The following is a 24880-nucleotide window of genomic DNA, read 5'->3' on the forward strand; positions in this document are numbered from 1 at the left end:
TCGAAAAAAGATTCTGCTATACAAATGCTAAATGAATGCAAGCTAATAAGATTTAAGCGCACAAATTAGATGCAATAATTTCATTATAAAATACTTTTCTATTTAAAGTGTTATTTAATTTAATTAACATTTTAATTTAAATTACAATTTAAATAGAGAAGCATTTCACAAGATTAATGTGTTTAATTTTTACTTAGCTTTTATTAGTCTGTATTCATCTTGAATTTTTATTTGTATACCAGAGCTTTTTTAATTATAATAAAAAATATAAGAATAAGATATACTTTACGATATACTAATTTATATAATCTTATTATATTTCTGTATTCATCTTTGTACTTTTTTATTAGAATTCTAAATGTGGTTTTATAAATTGTTCATAAAATATATAAAAATTAATATATGAAATATATTTAAAAATAATGAAATGTAAAATAAATAAATATACGAATTTAATATTAATAACTTAATATTGATTTAAATTACATATATGCACGCACGCATATATACGTGTATATATGTGTGTATAGAGTGTTCTAGATCATCTGCTAATGACAAATTCTTGAGATCATTTAAAGATAACTTTTTTTCAACAAAAATGTGAGAAAAATAATTTTTTACAAGTTTACAATTTTTTCCATTATGTATCTTTGCAACAAAACCTTGAATTAAAATTTTATAGTAAACCTAGCTGAAATTAAGTAAATAATGTAGTTTTAATCGTTTAACTCCATAAAATGTAGTTTGCAAAAAGGACTCTTTTTTAATTGCTTAAATATATGATAACTCGGAAATTATTGATGCCTCGATACTTTCGCTGAGAAAAAATCATCTAAATGATTCAAAGAAGCTGCCATAAGCAGATGATACGCGCGATAATCCTTGAACATCCTGTATATACGTATCCTGTAGATAGTATGATATTATATGATTAACAAATAATGCTAAAGCAATGTTAACAACTACCTCTCTTCTCAATTTTAACTTCGAAACTAATTCAAACATGAGTATAGCGAAGGTATTCAAATATCTTCCGCAGTTTTCGAAGTAATTTACAAACCGCGCGTAGAAAGAGAGAAAGTTGAAAGGGCAAGAAGTAAACTAAAGGTAAATTCGCTATTTTGTTCACGTAAGAAACTTTATTCAGATTCAGTCGTGTTGCAATTTCTCATATAAATCGCGCGCTAGGGAAACAGAAAAATGAAGGAAGAAGAAACTAAAAAGAGAAACACGAAAACCTAATCTATAAGCTCGAAAGGATACGAAAGGAAGCAATCGGTTGTCGAGAAGAGATAAGGGAAAGTTCGCGATAATGAGGAAAATAAGGGTAGGAGGGGTGGAAAGAAAAGCGGAAACGAGAGGGAAAGACGAGAGAAACGGGTGGGGGAGGCAGGAAGGGAAATATCGGATGGCGCGCGAATTTTAACGCGCGTCGCTCGCCTCGCGCTCATCTCCCCTTCATCTCTCTCATCACGCAGCCTCCGTAGGTTCCCTCTTCAGTATGATCCGCGCGGTCCGAGCGCGAGTACGCGTGTGCATATTCCGGCCTATTGTTTCGTTGCCGCATCGCGAGACTATTTCGTGAAAAAGAAAATGAAAATAATGCTGACGCGCTTGTGAAGAAAATTAAAATTTATTTCTTTTTTCACGAAAATATTATTATTTGAAAACATAAAAATCGAGATTTTTTAATGCAATTTTAAGACTTATAATTAATTTTATATTTATTATTTATATTTATATTTATATATTTCAGAAAAAAAATAAGCGATTGTGTCTCATTAAAATATGTACATTACTGTTTCTCTATTTCTTGTTCTCCTTTTTTTTGACTAAGAAAATTTAATTAATTCTTATAATAAATAATCCTTGACAAAAGAAGGTGAAATAAATCATTTTCCCGTCACGGACATAATTTCAATTTTTAATTAATGTTTAATGTTTTATACTGTCGATTTATTCAAACTTACGTAAGTTGGAAATTTGTGGAGCGTTTATGTTGAACTATTTGCCTATTTCATTACTTCACGAATATACATATATAATGGCGAATCTATCAAAAGTTTCGCGGAGCAAACTAAAGTTGGATTAATTTTGAGGATTTTTAACAGAATAATCGACCGCTGCGTATAAAAGCGTTGTTCTATTGGTGTTTAACGAATTTCTAATTCCAATGGTAATTTTTTATTGACATAATAAATGCACAATAAATGTTTAAAATTATCAAACATGTATATATGCTAAAAATTAATGGAATCGCTACATTATAAATAAATGCAAATTATTGTTACTAACTTTGTGTGTAAATAAAATAATAAAGTAAATTAACATTGAGAGTTCAATTATATTATTTTTAAATAGAAAGATAATTAATTAAATAAAACTTAAACTTGTAATAATTCTTATCGTAATTGTAAACCTATAAATTGAATAAATAGCACCAACTAATTTCATTATTCATTTAAATTATTTAAACATACATAATCAATAATAATTTTAAAAAATATTATAAATAAATAATAAATATAAATATAATATAATTGTAATTATGTTTAATTTTTTAAAAATTATAAAATAAATAAATTTTATTATTTATTTATTTTAATTATAATTTTTGCAGAGACATTTGTTGACTGCGCAAAAATAAAAAAAAACGAAAAGTTTTTAATTTGACACACGTTCTGATTTTGTGTATTTAATAATCTTGTTGTCGATTCATATCGAAATTCGCATTTGGATCCCGAGCTTTCAAGCTTTTGTGCATGAAAAAAGGAATGCTACTTTGCTATTCAAATATTGGAGCGAACCACTCGAGTTTTAATAAACTCGATTGGCCCGCGATCCATCTTGGATATCAAAGATTCATATAATGCCGTGAGATTCTATGGCATAAATTCATAGTATACGCGGTCGCCAATCGAAGGTGACACGCGACTCTCGAAAATGCAAATCGACAAGTATTTCTTGAGAAGTTACTTCTATAATGTTCTGTGTAAACCATAAATTACACGGATAATTTCACTCTCTCTTAATTATAAATCTAAAAACTATATTAAAAAATCTTGATTATTATGTATTTTTAAATATAAAATTAATATAATTATATAAAATTAATGTAAAATTAATTATAAATCTCAAAATTGTATTTTTTTAAAATCTCGATTTTTAGATGTTTTCAAATAATATATTTCACAAAAAAATAAAAAGTGTCAATTCTGAGTTTATCAGAAAAATTTGCGACCAAAGATATACGATTTCTAGCATATACAGAGTATCCTTGAAATAGATCGCCCCCTCCCCTTATGGCAGAATTTATTCTCATATCACACACTCGTGATGATACCCTCGATGAGGTTCTTCCACTCAGTCAGCACTTTTTTGACTTTGGAAGTTCCATTCGAACTTTCTTAAAGAATCTTTAGTTGACTTGGTACAATTGTGCGGAGTACGACATTTACAAACTTGTAGCATCTAATAAATTATATGTAACTCGCCAAAATCTAGCGAGATCTCAAGAAAAGAAGGGTTGAGGGAGGGAATGGCGATTCGTGAACAAGCGAATAAACATTTACTTTTGCTCTTTTGCCATCTGCCAGAGCGCTGTGTGTCGAAAGAATCGAAAAGGGAAAAAAGAACCTATATCTCGATTCGATAAATATGAAGCGCGAGTGAAAATTTCGCGAAGAAAGTGATATGTGTCTCGGGGGTCGCAGGGGGTCGCCGGAAAATGAACAAACTACATCGATGGCGAAACGAGAGCGTCGATGGCGTCGAAACGCGAGCGACAGAAATTGGAAAAGTAAGTATACGATCGTATAAAATCGACCAAAAACTATTTCCTTTCGAGATCGCTTTACAGATTTTATTCGTCGCGAAGCTGATTTATCTCTCTCCCATCGCGCGATCTTATCAGATTTAAAGAAAGAAAATATTGAAAATATATCCCAATGTTCTTTCATTATATTTTCTATAATCAATTTTTATATGTATAGACATAGAAATTTTTATATATAAATAATTTTTTATAAAATATTATATTTTATTATACAATACGTACATAATTTTTTATCTAATATATTAATATAAATGTAATATATTGTATAATATAATATATTAAGCTAATATAATATAATAATATATATTATATTAATATATATATATATATATATATATATATATACACAATATATTTTAATAGGATATAAAAAAATATATAATAATGAATATTTTTCATACTTTTGCTTTACATTTGTATTGTTTTTTTAATTATAATTTTTTTATTCAAATCCTCACTAAAATCTCTACTGGACTTAAAAGTAAAGCTAAGGTTGTAAGAATCCGGATGCTATAAAAATCCATTAAAAATATGAAAGCAACTGAAATATACTAGGGCGTATCACTTAGCTGAGCTGAAGAAAAAAAGTTCTTGCTGTTGAAGCGCAATTTTTAAGTGCTGTCGCTTATGCATGTAGATGCAATTTGATTAGTCGCGGCTATATACGCTCTCATTATAATCGCGATCCCTCTATCGATCTCGTTGCGATACGAATACGCCTTCGCTCTTGTATAAGCCAGAAAGCCGACATTTTATTAAACGAATAGCGCCCGATATCCGAGACCTGTTGCTCTGTAATATCGTGCCATTTTTTTAAATAACAGACATTTTTACGTATCTTTGACTAATTCACTGACATGGCCTCTTATATGGATATATATTTCTATCTTCCTCTTTTCTTCACGTTATTTTATATTTTGTATCTTAATTTCATATTTTATATTTTATAATTTTAAGTTATTTTATATTTTAACTGTAATTTATTTTATTTTATTTATGCACATCACGCATATATTCTTTATTTAGTAAAAACATCTGAAATAAATGAAAAAATTCGAACTTAAAATTATACATACCGCAAGAACGCAATGCGAATAATACTACAATTTCCGATTTTTCTCGTCTGTCGAAAGGGACATAATTGGATTATCGACTCTTTTCATCCTCTTTCTCTCTCTTTCCCTTTCGGAAAAATTAGCGTGAAACATTCAATAATTGCGATTAATTCACGTCATTCTGCCGAAGAGATCGATAAGCACCGCGTAAAAGATGAACTTAATTATTTATCCAGAAATTCTGACATTGCGGTGACGCAGAGTATTTGTAACATTCAAAGAATTCGACGAAAAAAATAATATCAATGTTACAGAATAAACTAATTAATGTATTATTTAATACACAACATTTTTACTATGCGAACAATGAAATTTTTATCTCGATCTGTCAATCAATTAATCAGTATTTAATTAGTTATGATCGAGACATCCAAGTGCAGTTTAAAAAAAAATTTTTTTTTTTCGACAATGTGATTTGCTATTATTCGCCAGCCATTAGCTCGACACGAGTGACTTTTGCAGCGAATTTTAATGGAATATTGTCAGAGAAAGACGGATAAATATTTGTCGCGCTAACTGAAATCGCAAACTTCAATTTTCGGCGAAATTTAAGAGAATTGGAGGGAGAACAAATATCTTCTCTTCGATAATGCAAAGATTATACTCGATGATGCTCGGTTCCAATCGATCAGTATTTTAATAGAATTATAACAATGGGACAAGAGAATAAAAGAGAGGAAACACAGAATGCCCAATCACAAAATGCGATTTTCATCTCGATCATCTTACATATATAGTATTAATGTACACAGTATAAATTCCACAAATAAAAAAATAATCCCCTAATCTCAGCATATTGCTTTCAATTTTAATATTCGAGTTGGTTATACTTTAATATTCAGAGTGCTGTTGGTTTTAACGCCTTAATGAACGACAAACTTTCCACAAGGTACTGAACGTGTTCAAAATAAGAGGGAAAATTTACATAAACGTCAATTTAGCTCACACTAATGTCAGATCCCGTGATATTTCTCGTCGCTCAAGAATACTAATGAATAAACAACACAATTAAAAGCAATATATATGTATATATATTGTGTGTGTTTTTATGCATAATTATATAGATTATATTTACTATAATTAATTTTTATAATTAATTTGTATACATATATTGCTTTGAAAGAATTATATAAATTATATTTTCTATAATTAATTTTTAATTGTAAAATTTTCGGCTGCGAATAATATAATTTTTTTATAAAATAATATATTTTACTATAAATGCGCGATTATTATATCTAATTATGAATATTTTTTCTATATTTTTAATTTTATTTAAAAATTCTCAATAGAATCTCTATTAGAGTTAAAAGTAAAGCTAACAAGAATTCAGATGCTATATACATATATTATATACATATATATATATATATATATATATATATATATATATGTATATCAACTTAATAGAGAAACGACATCCTATTAATTAACGACGTACTTGGCGGAGAGAGTAAACACAACTCTACCGTCCTGATCATTTGCATTTTCTAATTAACAATTATTCCCCAGCTGACGAGTCGCGCTGTCATTGGCCTTTACAGCCGTCGGCTGTCATCGCGGAGCCGTGTCACTTTCCACGCGGGACCGCTAATAAATTACATCCGTACATCTCCCGCCCCCATCATCGGTCCCGATCTCTCTCTCCTCTCTCGAATGCATCGGTGCACCGGCACGTCCGTCGGTACGATGCACTTCAGCCGATGCACTTTCGCGGATCGAGCCACTTAGGGCGGCTTCTCGCGGAACCGAAAAGCGCAGCCCGGATGGATGCAATTTTCAAATTAAATTCGAAGGCTTCGAGAAGAACAGCCTTCAACGCGATGAAATATCTCTCGCTAGGCCATTTCCTATATCGTTATTTACGAATAGCGATAATTAAGTGATTAATAATTATTTATAAAATTTTGTTGCGCATTCTGTCTTATCTTCTTTCCAAGCGTATATATTTATTATTTTAATTAAAAATATCTCTCTCGTTCTCCATTATACGCGTTTTTATATTCTATTTTATTATGTATTATCATTATATTATGCTTTAGTAATGTCTTGCAGTATTAAATAATATCTAAATATTTATGCGACGTGTCAATAATTATTATAATAATAATATTATTATTAATATCATTATTAATATTGAAAAATATATTCTCATGCTTGATAATATTAATAGAATCATTCTACTGTAATATTAATAATAATAATAATTAATTTATGAAAGATCGATGGACAGTAAGTATTCGAGACAAGTAAGATAGTTGTGCATCGTATATTTTTTTTTTTTTTTACGACAGTAACACATGTTATTAAATTTTCGCGAGTCACGTTTATTTTTACACGGAATATTGCGCGAATTTTCTCAGATATAAATAAGTCAAGGTGCACTCTTCCGAGTCGCAATATTCCATCATGGCTATAATGCATCAACTTTATTATTCATGCTCTGCATTAACGTATCGTTATCAATTTTCCGCGTAAACTCGGAAAACGGAGAGAAGCCGAGTATGTGCTACTGTCTCTCCCTTTCTCTCTTCTCTTGTCAAACACCGCGGTTTCTGATTTTTTTTCATAAAAATTCCGCGCATTTGCAAAAACCTAAAGTTTTAATTACGCTAATTACAAAATGCTAGTTGCGAATGAAATTCACAAGCCAAATACATAAACTCCTGAGAGAGAGAAAACACTCTTTGAGGTATAAATATTAAAGAGTTATTGATCGTATAATATATATTTATTATATAATAAAATTTAAATAAAAGTAATTTACATATAAATTATTATTTGTATATAAATTATTATATATAAATAATGATTTATGTGTAAATTATTAATATTATTTATATATATTTATATATATTATATAAATTATTAATATATTTATATATGAATTATTATGTATATAAATTATTAATTTTATTTATATACCAATTATTAATTTATATATAAATAATTAATAATATTTATATATAAATTATTACATTATAAATTCACGAATTCTATAAACGATTCTTTTTAATTATAAATTATTTTGCCGAAATTAATAATTTTTAAGAAGCACGCACTGTTAAAAATTGTAACAAATTTTCCAAATATTAAGAAAGAAATTGGGAGAAAAGAGAGAGAGAGAGTTTATCTTTTGTTCGAATTTTAGTTTCGGGTTCCACGTTACAATTTGCGACGTACGACAGGACTGGATAATGCCGGGGCGAGCTTGTCGATGCTGCAATTTGTTCAGGGATCAGTATTGTCACGAGGCGTGAAGAACATACGCAGAGGACTGTCGATATCCGGTACGTCAGTTTAATCCGACCGGTGTTCGCGCGAGTTCCGGCAGATAAATAGCGGCCCGGAAAGGGAGGAAGGGGGATGACACTTTTGTAACTCGCCTCTAAAATATCTATCTAGATGCGCGCGGAGAGGAAGAAGGAGAGATCGAGCGGGTTTGATCTTACACACCGATTTATCGATGTCCCCGATAAGTCCGGACGAGCCGACGTCTCTCTTTCTCTCGTCCTTTTGTTTGTCGTGGAAGAGCGACGCTTTGTTCGCAAGATTTCGTCCGCAATCAACGCGCAAATAGTCGCCCCCTCTCCCTTTCCGACGTCGTTATCGCTGTGAATTTCTGGCGATAAAGAAACCGATGACAAAGGCCGCCTAGAGATCTTCTCGATAATTAAAAAGGAGCGGATAAAGTAAAGAGCGCGCCGAGGTTCTAGAAAAATTAATCTAACTCGATTTAGACTTTGAGTTGAGATTTTACAGATTCAAAATATATTCAGGTCTCTTTCAGGAAATTCTGGATCTTCGGATTTAAATGAATACTGAATGAATTAAGAAAGTAAATATGTACAGTATATATAACTGTTAATTCTGTTTAAAAAAATATAAGAACTTCTGTTGATGTAAAATATTTTAAACAATAAAGAATTTTCATTTTTAATATTTAATAATAGATTCTCTTCTCCAAAAGACAATTTTTATTTTTAAATAATTGAGACCAACTTTGTAGCTGTTCAACAAATTTTATCTCAAATCTCTATGCACAAATATCGATAAATGTGGTCCTGATTAAGAAAGGCGAGCGCTGCCTTTCGATCAACTGATTGACGCGCGATCAGCTGATAGCATCAGCTGATATAGTTGACACGTGGCGTATCGAAATTTACGCTTTCTAAAAATAATCGTATTAATGAAACAAAATATCGAAAAGGCCTACTTTTATTCAAAAATTCTCCCAGTATTTCTACACATTTTAAATGCATAAAAGTTCTAAATTAAAATTAAATTTTTTAAATTAGTTTATATATTATTAATTTAAGTTTTATTATATATTATTAATATTATATAATTTATTATATACTTAATAATATAATATTATTAATTATTATATATTATTAATTTATGTCACTATTAAATATTTTTTAATATTATATTTGAATAATATATTTAATTGTCTTATTTTCTCAAAGCCTAACTTTTTAAGAAATATTTAAAAATTTAACATTATGATATTTAAAATTTATATATTTGTCTTATTTTTTAAAAATCTTATTGTCTAAACTTTTTAAAAATTTTAAGAGGAACATAAGAAACTTATTGGAATATAAAATAAAGTATATTATTTCTTTTTAGATTGTCCTTAGAAATACCTTGAACCGCCGTATGAGGACCTCGTTTCAGCTTGTTTTGCATTGCAACGACCGTGACTGGAGGTACTAAATCCAAGGACTCCTTCGAGGCTCGTCATGCTGGTCTCGGAGGGGAATTTTACATCCTGGGCCGGCAACTGGACGACGATCCTGCACCAGGTGTCCTGCAACGACTTCGCTGGCTGCGTTAACCAGTGCGACACCACTTCCGGCGGATTCGATCATCTCTGCACCGCAATCGGGAGAGGGACTCTCACTTCCACCTCTTCAATGACCCTTTTTTGCACACCCTGCGATTATGCGAGCTGCAACGTCAACGTGTCCTTGCTGCTCGACAGCCTCGAGAGCATCGAGGGCATCTTTCTGTCTAGGATACCGATGAGAAATTGTAACGCCACGTCCTTCGACGAGGAAGTAGGTTCTTAAAGAAGAAAGATGAGGCATCGAAATTCAAGAGGGCTTTAAATTCAAGGATTATTTTAAATTCGCACAGTTAAGCTTGCAAGAATTGGAAAATGAAAGAAATCTTCACACATACGCGAGCGTACGAAATTGAAATGTCTTTAGAGAATTTTAAAGTACTCGAAGCACTAAAAGAGTTTAAAAAATTTAGGAGCAAAATATAAATTTTTTTATAAGTTTAAATATGTCATTTGAGTATTTAAAATTATTTTATAAATATAACTCGAAAATTTAAATGTTTCAATAGATTTGAAATTTAAAAATCTCTTCTTTTTTTTAAAGAAAAAAAATTTTTTAATGTAAAATTATATTTGATAAATTTGAAACTCAAAATTTTGTCGCCTTCTATTTCAAAATATCTCATTACTAATAGAAAAATTAAGAGAAATACCTCCAAATCTCAAATGTGTTCAGACATTGGAACATTTGTCTCTCTTAAAGCTCAGAAAACTTATTCGATTTTCGTCTCAAGATGGACGACAAGTAAAGATCTTTATCCCGAGCGAGGAGTGATATTTCAAGCTTGAGACGATGCGTTTAACCCTTCTGTCAATGCATAATTTTTCACTTTTCCATCAATGTATGAATCTCCAGAGGTACCAACTTTGTGTTTTTGATACATTTGCACTGCTACAATTTTTTATAATAACTGCTGAGCATCGAATATTCTTTCGCGTTATATTTAAGCAGGTTTCCAAATAAAATTGCTTCGAGTACCGGGTATCCATTTATTGATAGAAGGGTTAAAGATTGTCACCTTCCATTTCCGCAAATGTGACCAAAAGGACGATACGTAAACCCAAATGTTTTCCACAGATTCTCGAGTGTTCGTCGGTGAGCAACATCGCCGAGGACCTAGCCGTGTCCTGCATGTATCGATCCAGGATCGGCAGCATCGCGGAAACGAAGATTCGTCGCTTCGATTGGAGCTTCCTCTTCGTGGCAGTCTTCATAGTTGCCGGCGGATTGGGGAACATATTGGTTTGTCTCGCCGTGGGATTGGACAGAAAACTCCACAACGTGACCAACTACTTCCTGTTGTCGCTGGCAGTAGCTGATCTCCTCGTCAGTCTCTTCGTCATGCCTCTGGGTGCCATACCAGGCTTTCTAGGTAAGAGTTTTCTTTTTATTTTCTGCTCTACTCCTTTCAAATCTGAATTTTAAACCCCTTTAACCCTTCTGTCAATAAACGGGTAAATTTTTTTGCAAATTTTTTTTTCTTTATGTGTCAACAATATTTTTAAAATTAAAATTTAATGGTTAATACATGTATTTAAATACATAATATATTCATAATATATGTCTTTGTATTTTAATTCATCTTTTAAAAATGGATGACAGATATCCAGTGTATCCAAAATACGCAGTTGGTATTCTACCTTTACATTGATGAAAAGGTGAAAAATTATGAATTGACAGAAGGGTTAATTTTTTTCGAAAAAGAGAATATAAGGTGTCCCGGAATTTAACCGAGAAATTGGGGAAGCACATTCTTAAAATAAGAAAAAAATGTTAGGGTATATAAAGTTTGACTAGAAATGCTTTATCACAAAGTTATAAATAAATATTGAAACAAAACGTGAAATTGGTAACAATGGCTTTTCCATTGCGCAGAATATGAAAGGTCGAAGGTGTTTATTTTAGCTATGTATTCATTACGTTTACTATCTTTAAACGATTCAATATGATTGTTACTTTTACATCAATATAATTCGGGTTTATTTCGACCTGAGTTAATTTCATGATGTTCGTTTAGCCCTCAGACAAAAAAAGAATCTCAAACTATTTTGATAATACACAAAGTATTTGACATGTACTTAGTATTCGACGTGTATTACATCAATGTCAAGCTTGTACTCAGCCTCATCCCCCATTAAAACGAGGCAGAAACAAATCTCCGAAATATCATCGAGTATTCCAATCGGAATGAAGAGAAATGCGAGTCTCGAATGGAACAGAATAGAATAGGAAAGGGGTGGCAGGGTATAAGAAGAGGGAATTTTCGGCGGAATTTTAAGAATCTTCCGCCGGGCGGATAATGGATGCGCCGTGAAACGGCGCGTATCATCTGCGCATCGGAGCGAAATTTATGCAAGGACTTTTACGCACGCGCGATCGGATTACGCACGTAATACAATCCGGATTTAAGATGCCGCGATATACGCGGAAACGGGAGACGACACGCGCGGAGGGTTTCCCCTCTCTTCCGGTCTCGCCGTAGTTACGAAATTTCACACAATAACAACGCGGGTAATATTGCCCCGCAGTTATAATGCAGTTAATTAAGTACAAGATACTGCGTCATCGCCCTTGCGAAAGTTAATTTTCAAGCGACAGTCCTGAACAATTGTGATTTATTAAGAATATTCATTAAGATCGCATTTTATCAACCGATAGATCGCTGATTAATTTCAATTTTTAGCGCATTAATTTAATACTAAGAGCTAATATTAATTAAGTTCAAAATTACATCTACTTTCAAAGCAATATGACATAATTTGAAAGTCAACGAGATATTAAAAGTCTCGAGACTCCATCCTACATCTTTAATCATACGATATGAGAAATCCATTAGCTAATTTAATTATAAATTATTAAATATATTATACTAATTGAATAATTATTATTCATCAGCTAAGGGGAGATTATTCCAGTAACCGTGGATTTTTTTATAAAATTTCTGACGCGTTAATCCCAATGGTAAAGTTTGGATAAATCTCTCCTCTCTCTCTCTCTCTCTCTCTCTCTCTCTCTCTCTCTCTCTCTCTCTCTCTCTCTCTGGCTCCCTCTCCTAGATTTATGAACGATCGGTCGGCTCGCAACCCCTACGTTCCACCCTCTCCCTCACCCCTATTTCTGACAAGGAACGACTTTATCCGCGGGGCTTTCGCGTCACGTGCCCGCGCTCCATCCTTCACGTGGAACACGTCGACGACACACGCGGCATTAGCAGACTCATCGTCGCGGCTCGTTTATCTCGTGTACGAGACAGCTTTTGCTCCGCGACCTGGAAGGAATAATTTCCAGGCCGCGCATCAACAGGGTTCATCCCGGAGACTTGGAATCCCGGTAACGCGTGCGACGCCTTCATTCGATTCCATCAAGTCATTAACCCTTCTGTCAATGCATAATCTTTCACCTTTCCGTTAATGGAATCTGGTACCAACCGCGTGTTACTTTTTTTTCGACACATTGCGCTGCGTTCATTTTTTTTATCGCTGCTGCAGGGCGCATTAAACATTCCTTCCCATTATATTTTAGGAGGTTTCCGAATACAATGGCCTTTGTATTTTGTTTTGTACGGAGAAAAGTTCCGAAAAACGTTTTTAACGTTTACCTTTTTTTGTAACGATCAACTAAATAAAAACAATTAGTAATCACATAAAATAAAAATGCGATATAATTTTTTGAATTTATAATAGAATAATAAAACCTAATTTTATATTAGATTATTATATATTTTTTTATAATACAATAATATCTAATTTTTTTATAATACAATAATATCTAATTAGATTGTTATTATTCAATTATTTTTTTTTTATAATGAAATCTAATTTTATATTCGATTATTATTTGATTAATTATTTTTTTTTATATAATAGAATGAAATCTAATTTTACATTAGATCATTATTAATTAATTATTTTTTGTATCAGTTGCTTTGGATATTCGTTCATTGACAGAAGGGTTAATATGACGCTCCATCAAAGGAATTTTTCATCTCTCTGTTTCTCCCTTTCTTCTTCAGATCGTCGATTCTAATATCGTTGGAAATAATGGCCCTCCGCGCGAGATTCGTCTAATTTCCTCTCCGGGAAAAACATTTGCAAGAACGATAATCTTCTTACGATCTTTTTCTCGAATCTCTCCTGAGCTGAATGCTGGCGAGTCCAGTCTAGTCTAATCTAGTACAGTCATTAAATTTAAAATATCTGAAACCTTTGAACTTTGGCACTTTTAGAATTTCGTAATCGCGGATTTAAATCCCAAATTTTCCTCGTTTGAGAGAAACTTTGGGGACTCGCGAACTTTAAATCTCGGAATCTGTAATGTCTATCTTTTTTATGTAAAGGAATTTGATCGGAATTCCGTTTATTAGATTTCCTTCGCCACACATAAAAAAAAACACAAGTTTGCACACAGATTGATTTGCGAAAAAATTAGAGAAGCAGATTTTTTCATTAATCGTAAACGAAGACATTGATACCAATCAATTATCGACGCTTCTTTGAAGCAAAAATTGTAATGATTGCATAAGAGAAGTATTATAAAGTTTGGTTTGTCTTGGGCGAACCTAGAATTTTTTATATAATAAATATATAAAAAGAAATATAAAATATTAATAAATATTTATACTGAAATATGGTTTATACATTAGTCTTCTCACCCTCCCCCCTTCTCTTTCTCTTTTGCCCTTCCTCTCTCTCTTTCTCTCTCCTTCCTCTCTTTTCTTAGAGCTAGCAAACAAGAATTAGCGCTTTGGCAATATTACGCCGAATAATTCTCGACATCCTTGATCCGATTACAGAGTGTCGTGATTATGGCGCTAATTAATTCGCGTTTCGACTGAAATTGCGAGCAACGAAGCACGTCGTATGGCCATTAAGTACTTTCGAGTGTCCAATCTACGTCGGCTCGATGACAGCCTACAATTATCCTCACGATGACGCCTAATCTGTCATAAATCGTAATGAAATTCGCGTCAAGCACATCCTCAAACTTTCGCCTCATTTAATTACAAAGTTTAATCATTAATTTATGATACCCTATATACGACCTAGAAAAAAAATATGAAGCTAGAGAAATTCTGAAAAGATTCAATATTTTTTTAGTATATTTATAGTCTCATACAAATACCATAAGATAATTGAATAATAATTGAAAAAATAAATAAATAATAATTATTCAATGTAAAATTAAATTTTATTCCATTATCCTCAAACTTACGGTTCATTTAATAAAGTTTAATCATGAATTTATGATACTCTATAAACAATCTAGAAAATATAAAGCTAGAAAAATTCTAAAAAATTGAATAATATTTTAGTAATTAATATATATTGTATAAATAATTAATATATATTGTAAACAAAAAAAAAGGATAGCAGAGTGAAATATCAGTCAGCATCCGCTGACGAACGCCCTGGAAAAATCGGCGAACAGATAAAGCTCGCGCTTTATTTTTTCTTCTTTCTCTCGTTACACTCTCGTTAAGTCCGCGCGGTTCATTTCCGACGTTTGTTCTCATATACACGTTCTCTCGTTCGGATATACATACATACATATATGCCGCGAAACTGGAGAGTGTTGCGCAGCATCGCGAGAGCACACACCTTGTTACGGAGATGTTGCGCGTCCGCGCGTGGCAAGTGCCCTTTTGTGGGACCGAAAATTGGCAAACTCGCCGCCCTCGGGACACAATAACAGTGTTTCGTATTCAGCAAAACACTCGTGTCTTCACGCGCGAACTATCAGGAAAAGGGGTAGAGGGAGGCTGTCCCCATTTGCATCCCAATTCTTTTTCGTCTCGAAGTGGAAACCCCCCCGCACAGTTTCAAGCTAACTTCCTAAACTTTCTCTTTGTAAACGAAAGAAAGTATAGTACATGCGCAGAATTAATAATATATACCTATATAATAATAAAGATTGGAGTGTCTCTTTTACTCTCTTCTCCCTCTGCCCCCCTTCTCTCTTCGCAAATTATTATTGATAATGATTAATTTTAATTTAACTATTTAATTTAATTAAATAATTAAAAATATATAATTTACATATATAATAAATATATAATTTATTAAATATAAAATTATGTATAATTTATAATTTTATAAATTATACATAATTTACAAATTATAGTATAAAATATAATTTTATATTAAATATATAATATATAAATATATAACAAATATCTATATAAGAATTATTAAATATAATATTAATAAAATATATAAAAAATATATAATTTAAATATACAATTTAAAAAATTATTATTGATAATGATTAATTTTAATTTAACTATTTAATTAAATTAAATAATTAAAAATGTATTTTTTTAAATATATAATTTACATATATAACAAATATATAATTTATTAAATATAAAATTATATATAAAATATAATTTTATATTAAATATATATAATATATAAATATATAACAAATATCTATATAAAAATTATTAAATACATATAATATTAATAAAATATATAATTTAAATATATAATTTAAAAAACTAAGAATAAATAATTTAAAGTGAATATTAATTTGTGCAAATCTCCAATACGGAGGGAAAGAGAGATTTCAATGAGATTTATAGAGACGATTTTATCGATAATTTTTATTTAAGTTTTTTTCTCGATTTTTTTATTTTGAGTGTGTGATTTTTTCTCATTTATATTTCAAGTTCTCTTAAATTTTTATTCCTGCCCCCCTTCATTTTTTTTTGCTCGCGTGTCTTACTTAAGTCTTTATTGCAGCGTGTCCGCTCATCAAGGCGCGCTTTAATCTGTTACTAATGAAATTCCTCGCAACGTGGTAGATCCGCGTACTAGATCTTAATATAATGCGCGACTATGCAAATTTTTGGGGTTACTAGGCGCCCTCAGAAATTCTGCGCTCCTCGCCTAATAATTATCACAACGAGTGCAATGCACACACGACGCGCGGACTAATTAAGTCGATTATTTTAATCTAATTATAATATTCAAGATAGATAGGGATTGATTAGAAGAGGAGACTCTGTATCTTGAGGTATCCAGCTTCTTCATTTAATTCGAATAAATGTCAATTATATTTAATCAATTATTAATGACTACGGCATCAGAATTTGCGTAACGAAAATTCGACGAGAATAAAAGACGTCGTAAAACGAAATGATATAATAATAAAATTTGCGCGAGGTGATAATTTGTAATCGATGAAGTGAAGCGCAAATTGTCACTTCAATCATGCGATCGGAGACCTAATTAATTACAGATGCAGTATTTATCGTCGTTGACTTTAATTGGATTGCTTTATCTTTGCTTCGCAAATCATCTGTTTGAGGAACCTATCATCATACGATATAGTCACCCGCTGTTTGCTTAATCCTTGGAATAATATTGGGTTCGTTATATACGAAATATTGGATTCCGAAAGTTCCAGCTGTATAGCTTTTACTAAATAAACATCCTACGATAATCAAATATCACGCATCACGTGACGAAGTGATATAGCTCTTTCGCGAAAACACTCTTCGATTTTTGAAAAATGTTTCTCTTTTTCAAATTACGACAGATTTATTAAAATATAAAAATTTATATATTTTTATATTTTAATATATATATATATATATATTAATATATTTATATTTATATTATATATTATATATATTTATATTTAATATATATATTAAAATACTATATATATTTATATATATTAACTCATATATTAATATTTAATAAATACACATCAATTTTAATTTTAAAATAATTTAGTAATTAATTTAATAAATAATTGTATATATTAATATATACGATATATATTCAAATTATATATTTATTGTCTACTTTTGCGCTATACAAATATACATATGTTTCTGTTCCTTTCCAAAAAAAAGAAATAAAAATTCCATGTTACTCGAGAATTATAGATTCTTGCGAGAAATAAACACGTGGATTTTTGAGATCGCGACTATTCGCATCGATTCTGACAAAAACGATCGAGTACAGCGCCGTTCCATCGTATCGCGAGTACATACGTATTTTCGACCGCGAATCTTTGAAGCGACAAAAATACCATCTGCCCGCGCAAAGTGACGGTTTGTGTAAACGCATTTCCGACATTTGACGCCGTTTGATGTGATCCCATTCATCGCATCACGTGGATGCATCGTGCGGATCCGCAGCTGCGTCTCTCTCCCTGCATCACTGTTCTAGCTCTACAATAAGGATCATTCTCTCATCCTAAGTTATTCTTCCATTAGTCTCTTGCGCGAAAGGGGAACGTATCGTTAAAAACATATCATCGTGTTGAAAATGTTTGACAAAAACCGAAAATAGCGCCCGATAGCGATATCCGAATCCTTTTCCATCATCCATCTGTACATATATATAAATCCGAATCCATTCTCGTAAATGAATAACCCACGCAAAGAGATTATCGTTATTAATTAATCCTTTCTTTTGACATTTTTCATTTGAGATATTCCACGAAAATTAGAAAAATTATATATAATAATAATTAAAATTTTTTAATTAGAAAGTTTCAGAAGAAAATATATTATTATTATGTAAATTTAAATTAAAAACAAGTTACGTAACACCAATTATTGTGTCTTTCTTGATTAATTACTCTAAATATTATTCCAATTACTAGTTATTCAATAACGTGATGAGATACGATTGAAAGTTGAAAAAGCTCAAATTTCTTTTTAACAGTTTTTAAGCAATTTTTTTCTTACTGAAACTTGATGAAATTTTATTTTTGCTGCTGATGTATCACATAGAACTCGCAGTCCTCTTTTTACAAATTATTAGCAGACATCTTTCATATGAGAGATTCTTTGCAAATGAGTTAATTTTCCTTTATGTACATAATTTTAGAAATTTCATATTCTATATTTAATTATATATAAACATAAATATTATTTATATGGAGTAATAAAAGAAGCTTATATTTATATTAAAACGCGCAAGCTCCATTTTCTAAAGGTATAATGGATATACAGAATGGTCTCATAATGGCCACCACAATTTTTAAGGCATTTACTTAGAAAATTCTAACAAAGAAAGTCATAAACAGAAATTTATTTAGTTTCTAATCAGCGACAAATTGCAATAATAAAAATTAGTCAAATACTTTTTGTCTCATAAAAAAAGCGAGATTAACTTTTTTAAATGCAGTCATCGTGTTTCTTTTTAATAGTAATGCAGAGGACAGCAAAATAAATTCAATGAGTACACACAATGTCATTTAAAAATGTTATTTAAAGTTATTCAATCATTTAAAGTTACATTACAACTCATTTACTCTTACATACAACCATTTTAAATTTGCTAAAACGTAATCAAAATGATTAAAATTATTGAAACGATAAAAATAATGAAAATGATCAAAACGATCAAAGTGGTCAAAATAATGAAGTGATCAAAATAAACGAAATAATAAAATCGATTAAAATAATTATAATGATCAAAATAATCAAAACAACCAAAACGATCAAAATAATTTATATATATGATCAAAATAATCAACACGATAAAAATAATTAAAATGATAAAAACGATCAAAATAATCAAGTAATTACTTGATTATTTTGATCATATATTCCTAATGAACTTGCTATACTTCTTCGTTAGCAAAGAATTACACTTTACCAAATTTGAAATGCTTTATTGAGTTGTAGTGTAACTTAAAATGACTCTGTGTACTCATTGAATTTATTTTACTGTCTTTTACATTGCTATTAAAAAGAAACACCGTGGTTCCATTTAAAAAGGTCAAGGTGACCTTGTTTTCTTCATCAAACAAAAAGTGTTCGGCCAGTTTTATTATTACAATTTATTATAATAATTATTTTTATTATTGCCGGTTAAAAACATGACGTTCAAAAAAAAAAAAGGCTCGAGCTTCTCGACTTTCTTCAACTTTCCAGGATACTGGCCGTTCGGCGTGGTGTGGTGCAACGTATACGTGACATGCGACGTGCTCGCGTGTTCGGCGAGCATAATGCACATGTGCTTCATCTCCCTGGGCCGTTACCTGGGCATCCGTAATCCGCTCAGGACACGTCACACGTCCACGAAACGGGTGGTGGGCTTCAAGATCGCCGCTGTCTGGTTACTGGCCATGCTAGTCTCCAGCTCCATCACGGTCTTGGGTAAATTATTATTACATCCTTCCATCTTCCACCCCTCGCTCCTCTTCCCTCTCGGTCCAGCCAGAGAAAGGGAGAGAGAGGGTGTAAATATACTCTGACATGGACCGACACGTATTTTGTAAAGCGGGCGAATATGAAGACGCAAACATACCTCAAAAAGAAACTGCACTTCCGCGCTTCGTTGTTTGCCCATTTATAGAGTATACAGCTCCCTTTATTCCGGATAATTCTATTTTAAAGGAATGTCGAACGCATCCCACACATATACACAGTTGTGTGTTTGTCCATTAATCTTTACTCGGTGGTGATAAAGAGACTCTCGTAAGGATCTTTATTTTTCCACATTTTGGAGAAAAATACGAAGCTATAGTCTGGATGGGAGCAGATGCGATCTCGCGAGGAGAGACTTCGCGGTTTTTATCGAGCTTTTCGCTTGAGATGAAGAGCGGAAAAGCGATGACGCGACGCGGTATATAATACACATTTATCGGGACGATGCACATTTATTTGGGCTTCCCGATTTAGCCGTTTTATATTAAATAATAGCCTCTTCTTTCCGCCTTTCCATCCTCCTATTATGCAAATAAGCCGATAGAAATTCTGAGTAGCCGAGTTATACAAATTTCGCGTTAAATCCGGATACTATATGTAATATCCTCTCGAGAAAATTGATGGCGCAAAGTTAATCGAGCTCAAATGTGAGGGACTCGATAATAATTTCCCCTTTGATGCAATTGTATAGTGTAACACTTTCTCACACAAAATAAACTTTAGAAGCGCTAATTCAGAGAATAACACAGTTCAACAACAAAAAATTGATCGGAACGACACAGTTTCTTATAGTTTTTTGGACGTTGAATACGAATCCGGATTTATAACAATCTAAACAATTTCTTTATTTATTATATATTATAATATTTGTTATATTTATTATAATATTATTATAATATTATTATAATATTATTATAATATAATATTTATTATATATTGAGTCCACAATTTTTAATTTAACAATTTTGACATTGGATTCATATTCAGCGACTTCAAAGCCTCTTAAGTTTAAATAAACATAATGAAAGCTATTTGGTAAATGACCTAATTAAGTCAGTTAATTTCCGCAATACACCCTATATTTAACGATGGATATCATAACCGACATAAAAAATTCCTTTTAAAAAGGTTAAAAGTCCTAACAATATACATTATTTTGATTACAATAAAACTTCTCTCTCAAAAACGTCAATTTTTTGTTAAAAAGTTTTTTGTTAAACTGCATAATTTTCGTTAAAAATAAGATGAAACAAGAGGGAAGATAATTCGAAAAAGGAGTACCCTTTCCCTCCCATGCAGCTTAATAATCAAGAGCAATTAAATCGACAGCTGATCAGAGAAGAGGTGCTGCTGATCGAGAAGTGACGAGGACTCGAACAGCAAGGATCTCGTTGTTTCAGGCATCATCAATCCCTCGAACATCATGCCACGTCCGAGGATGTGCGTCATCAACAACCGAGCGTTCTTCGTGTTCGGTTCCCTGGTCGCCTTCTACATCCCCATGATCGTCATGGTGGCGACTTACGTGTTGACGGTCCAGCTGTTGCGCAAGAAGGCGCGATTCGCGGCCGAACATCCGGAGGGTGATCAGTTTCGCCGATTGGGCGGCAGATACGCGTCCGCGAAGGCGCCATCGTCGACGGCGTCGTCGTCATCTACCGCAATCACCACGTCCGCCATGAGATCGTCCTCCTCCTCGGCGAGACTGGTCCGCACTTCCGGTTGCAGCGTTGAAAAGGAAAGGTGAGAAGTCAATTCTCAGTCATAAATCATTCTGATAATAATTATAACGATGTAATATAAATTGTATTCTAATTTTTAATTATAATTTATAATTTATAATTGTAATTAATAATTATAATTTATAATTGAAATTTAGAATTCAAATTTTATAGTTATACATAATTAATTATACATAACTTATTAATTATACATAATTATACATAATTAATTATACATAATTATACATAATTATTTGAACATATTAAAAAAACTGTAAGCTTGAACAATCTTGATCTTCTTTTATTATTTCTACATAAATAAATTATATCTTCTGTAGCGAAATATACAATTCATAGTTGATTACAAAATAGAATCACGACTGTAACATTTATTTTCGCGAATTGAATCGAATCATCTATCAAATTGCTTTTATAACGAGGCTTTATGCAAGGCAGATCGCAAAGTATGCAACACTTCTGACGTCAAGCGACGATTTACGAGTCTATGTATCTTAAATCGAGCGTTGCAACGTAACAGCCAATTCGAGAAATAAATGTCATTTGAACTTTCTTCATTCGAATTTCCTCAATTTTTATCGTAACTCGACAAAACTCGCGTACGAACGCAGACACTTATTATTGATGCAAAAATTATAGCGTTTTTATCTCGTTTTTCAATTCATGTCATTACAAAGAGAAATACAAGTATTTTTATTCATGAAAAATGTATATTAATTAAACATTAATAAATAATTAAAAAATTATATTTATTAAATGTACATTTAATAAATTAATTATAGAAAAGGTAATGCTTTTTTTATTTCTGCAGTTTATATTCTGTTATAATATTTTTAATATTAAATATTGCAGAGACCTCAATATAAAAAGATTTATATTAGTTAAATTTATATCAGTTTTATATCAGTTAAATTAATTGTAGAAAATAATACAAGGGGAATGTTTCTCCATTTTGCGAGAGCAAACGCGTGTAATAGTTTTCGGGGAATGTAGAAAGTTTGGTTTAATTGTCGGAACACAGCGACAAATGCGGAGGTGTGAGAAGGGTTCTGCCACATCTGAAGTTAGCGGTGAACGGCGCCGGAAGTCCTGCCGCAGGACCACGACTCAAGTCAAAAGTGGATCAGGCGACCCAGACGCCGGAGAACATTGCTCGCGAAACACGAAACTTCACCCTCAGGGCCCTGAAGCTGCAGTTGAACGTCACGCCTAATACCCTAAACCTCAGGTATAGCTTCTTTTCGCAGGAAAAAAATATTCTTTTTTTAAATCTACGAGTTGAAAAAAATTCGACGTCTATTTTCTTCAAGATCGACGTCCTCTCCTTTCCAGATTTCTCGCAGGGCGAACGAAGAAGAGATCCCTGGCCGCAAACGCGGTCGCGACGGAGCAGAAGGCGAGCAAGGTCCTAGGACTGGTGTTCTTCACCTTCGTGTTATGCTGGGCGCCATTCTTTCTGCTTAACATCTTTTTCGCCGCCTGTCCCACGTGTTCTGTTCCCGGTCACGTGGTAGATACGTTCCTCTGGCTGGGCTACGTATCCTCGACAATCAACCCCATCATCTACACCATTTTCAATAGGACCTTCCGCGCCGCCTTCATTCGCTTGTTGAAGTGCAAATGCTCGAGGTATACAATACTATTCATTTCTCTGTACAAAGGATCTCAGTAGTTTTGTAATACATTGTAGAGATTATTATTTTAATTTGACTTATTTTATTATTTTTAACAAATTATTTTAATTTCTCAAAAAAAAAGAGATTTTAATTTGAAGAATTTATATCATTATTTATAATAATTTACAGATCTAATTATTTTCTAAATATATATATTTTGTTTCGTTCTATTTTTATCTATCTAACATTTTTTCTAATAAAAATAATAATCTGGAAAGTCTGAAGTTTAATATTATTTTTACTTATTCTAACGTGATTTTCGTCACGATGCTTAATTATATTCTTAAGAGGAGCATAATTTTTAGAAATTCTATATTTAATCCTACATCTCTCTCTGTAATTAAACTGTATCAAAATATAAATGAGAAACGCTAATTGAAAATTACGCTCTTCTTAGGAATGTAATTAAGCATCGTGATAAAAAAAACAAATTACATTAGGAATTAGAGTAATATTAAAATTTAGAAAATTGTAAAATTATTATTTTATATATTATATAATATATTAAAAAATAACAAAGATGGAATAAAACAAAAAATATAAGTGCCTTGCGAAAACTTTGTAGAAAAAAAAATTTGTTGAAAAAATGTCCTTCATTTTATATAAATGTAAAAAGAAAATAATTTATTTAGGTCTGCGAGGCCTTCAAGATATCGTTTCGTCACGGAGAGCGGAAGAGGGGCGGTGGGTCTGTGCACGTCGGGCGCTCTTCCGCTGGCCATTAGCCTTCAGGGTACACCTTTATTAAGCCCGACACCAAATCCGACACCGACACCGGCGTCGGAAAGCTCGTTCGCGACGATGATGCACCGTACACCGAGTTCGCTCTATCGAGATACCTTCTTGGTTCATGAAGCCGATCAGAGCGATCATTAACTCTGCCGATCATTAATTAATTAACCCTTCTGTCAATGCGTAATTGGTCACCTTTTCATCAATGTACGGGTATCAAGCAAGTGTTTTTGACACATTGTACTGCACAATTTTTTTTTATACCAGCTGCTGGGTATCAAATATTTATTTTTTCCCGATATATTTTTATTGGGAGGTTTCCAAATACGAATTATGTCTACCAAAGTGAAATTTCGACACATTTTTAACGTTTAAAATTGCTTTGAGTGCCCGGATACCCGTTTATTGATACGAAAATTAATTAATTAATTTCGCAATGAGAGATTATACTGCACAGCACAATTTTTCCAGCGAAAAGAGACGATTTCAGTTGAAAGAGAATCAATGAACGAAATTTTTTATCCTACAAGTAAATAATATAATAAAATTGTTCCTCGAAGAAAGAAGAAAGTATGTATATATTTTAGTTTGCATTTTTATTTATTTTTTAGTTTCCTAATTGTAAACTTTTTGAATCAACTAAAAAAGTCATCTAATTAGGAATAATTAAGTGACTTTTTAAACTAACTGAAACCATTTAAAAAAGAAAGAAGAAAGAAAAGAAGTTTCTTGAAAGAAACTTCTTCTCTTTTGTTTATT

At 31.7% G+C, this 24880-nt stretch overlaps 1 protein-coding gene across 11 annotated transcripts; it reads left to right on the forward strand.

Moving 5' to 3' along the window:
• The first annotated feature begins 1515 nt into the window (after positions 1-1515).
• Positions 1516-24446, forward strand: 5-ht2a (5-hydroxytryptamine receptor 2A). 11 transcript variants are annotated; one of them, XM_083054190.1, is made up of 12 exons: positions 1522-1616; positions 1880-1970; positions 2112-2176; positions 3262-3799; positions 8102-8240; positions 9583-10013; positions 10878-11172; positions 19699-19923; positions 21375-21717; positions 22735-22941; positions 23046-23342; positions 24022-24446. In XM_083054190.1, the coding sequence occupies exons 6-12, from the start codon at positions 9696-9698 to the stop codon at positions 24263-24265; spliced, it is 1929 nt and encodes a 642-aa protein (XP_082910316.1). In that variant the 5' UTR covers positions 1522-1616; positions 1880-1970; positions 2112-2176; positions 3262-3799; positions 8102-8240; positions 9583-9695; the 3' UTR covers positions 24266-24446. The 11 variants fall into 11 exon arrangements, with proteins under 11 accessions (XP_082910318.1, XP_082910316.1, XP_082910323.1 ...); XM_083054197.1 differs by having other exon boundaries at positions 3597-3799; XM_083054193.1 differs by lacking the exons at positions 1880-1970; positions 2112-2176 and adding an exon at positions 1757-1790.
• Positions 24447-24880: the final 434 nt, after the last annotated feature.

The sequence above is a fragment of the Prenolepis imparis genome, unplaced genomic scaffold, assembly GCF_030444845.1.
Source record: "Prenolepis imparis isolate NDT839.2.m4 unplaced genomic scaffold, iyPreImpa1.0 SCAF_14, whole genome shotgun sequence".
Taxonomy (NCBI): domain Eukaryota; kingdom Metazoa; phylum Arthropoda; class Insecta; order Hymenoptera; family Formicidae; genus Prenolepis; species Prenolepis imparis.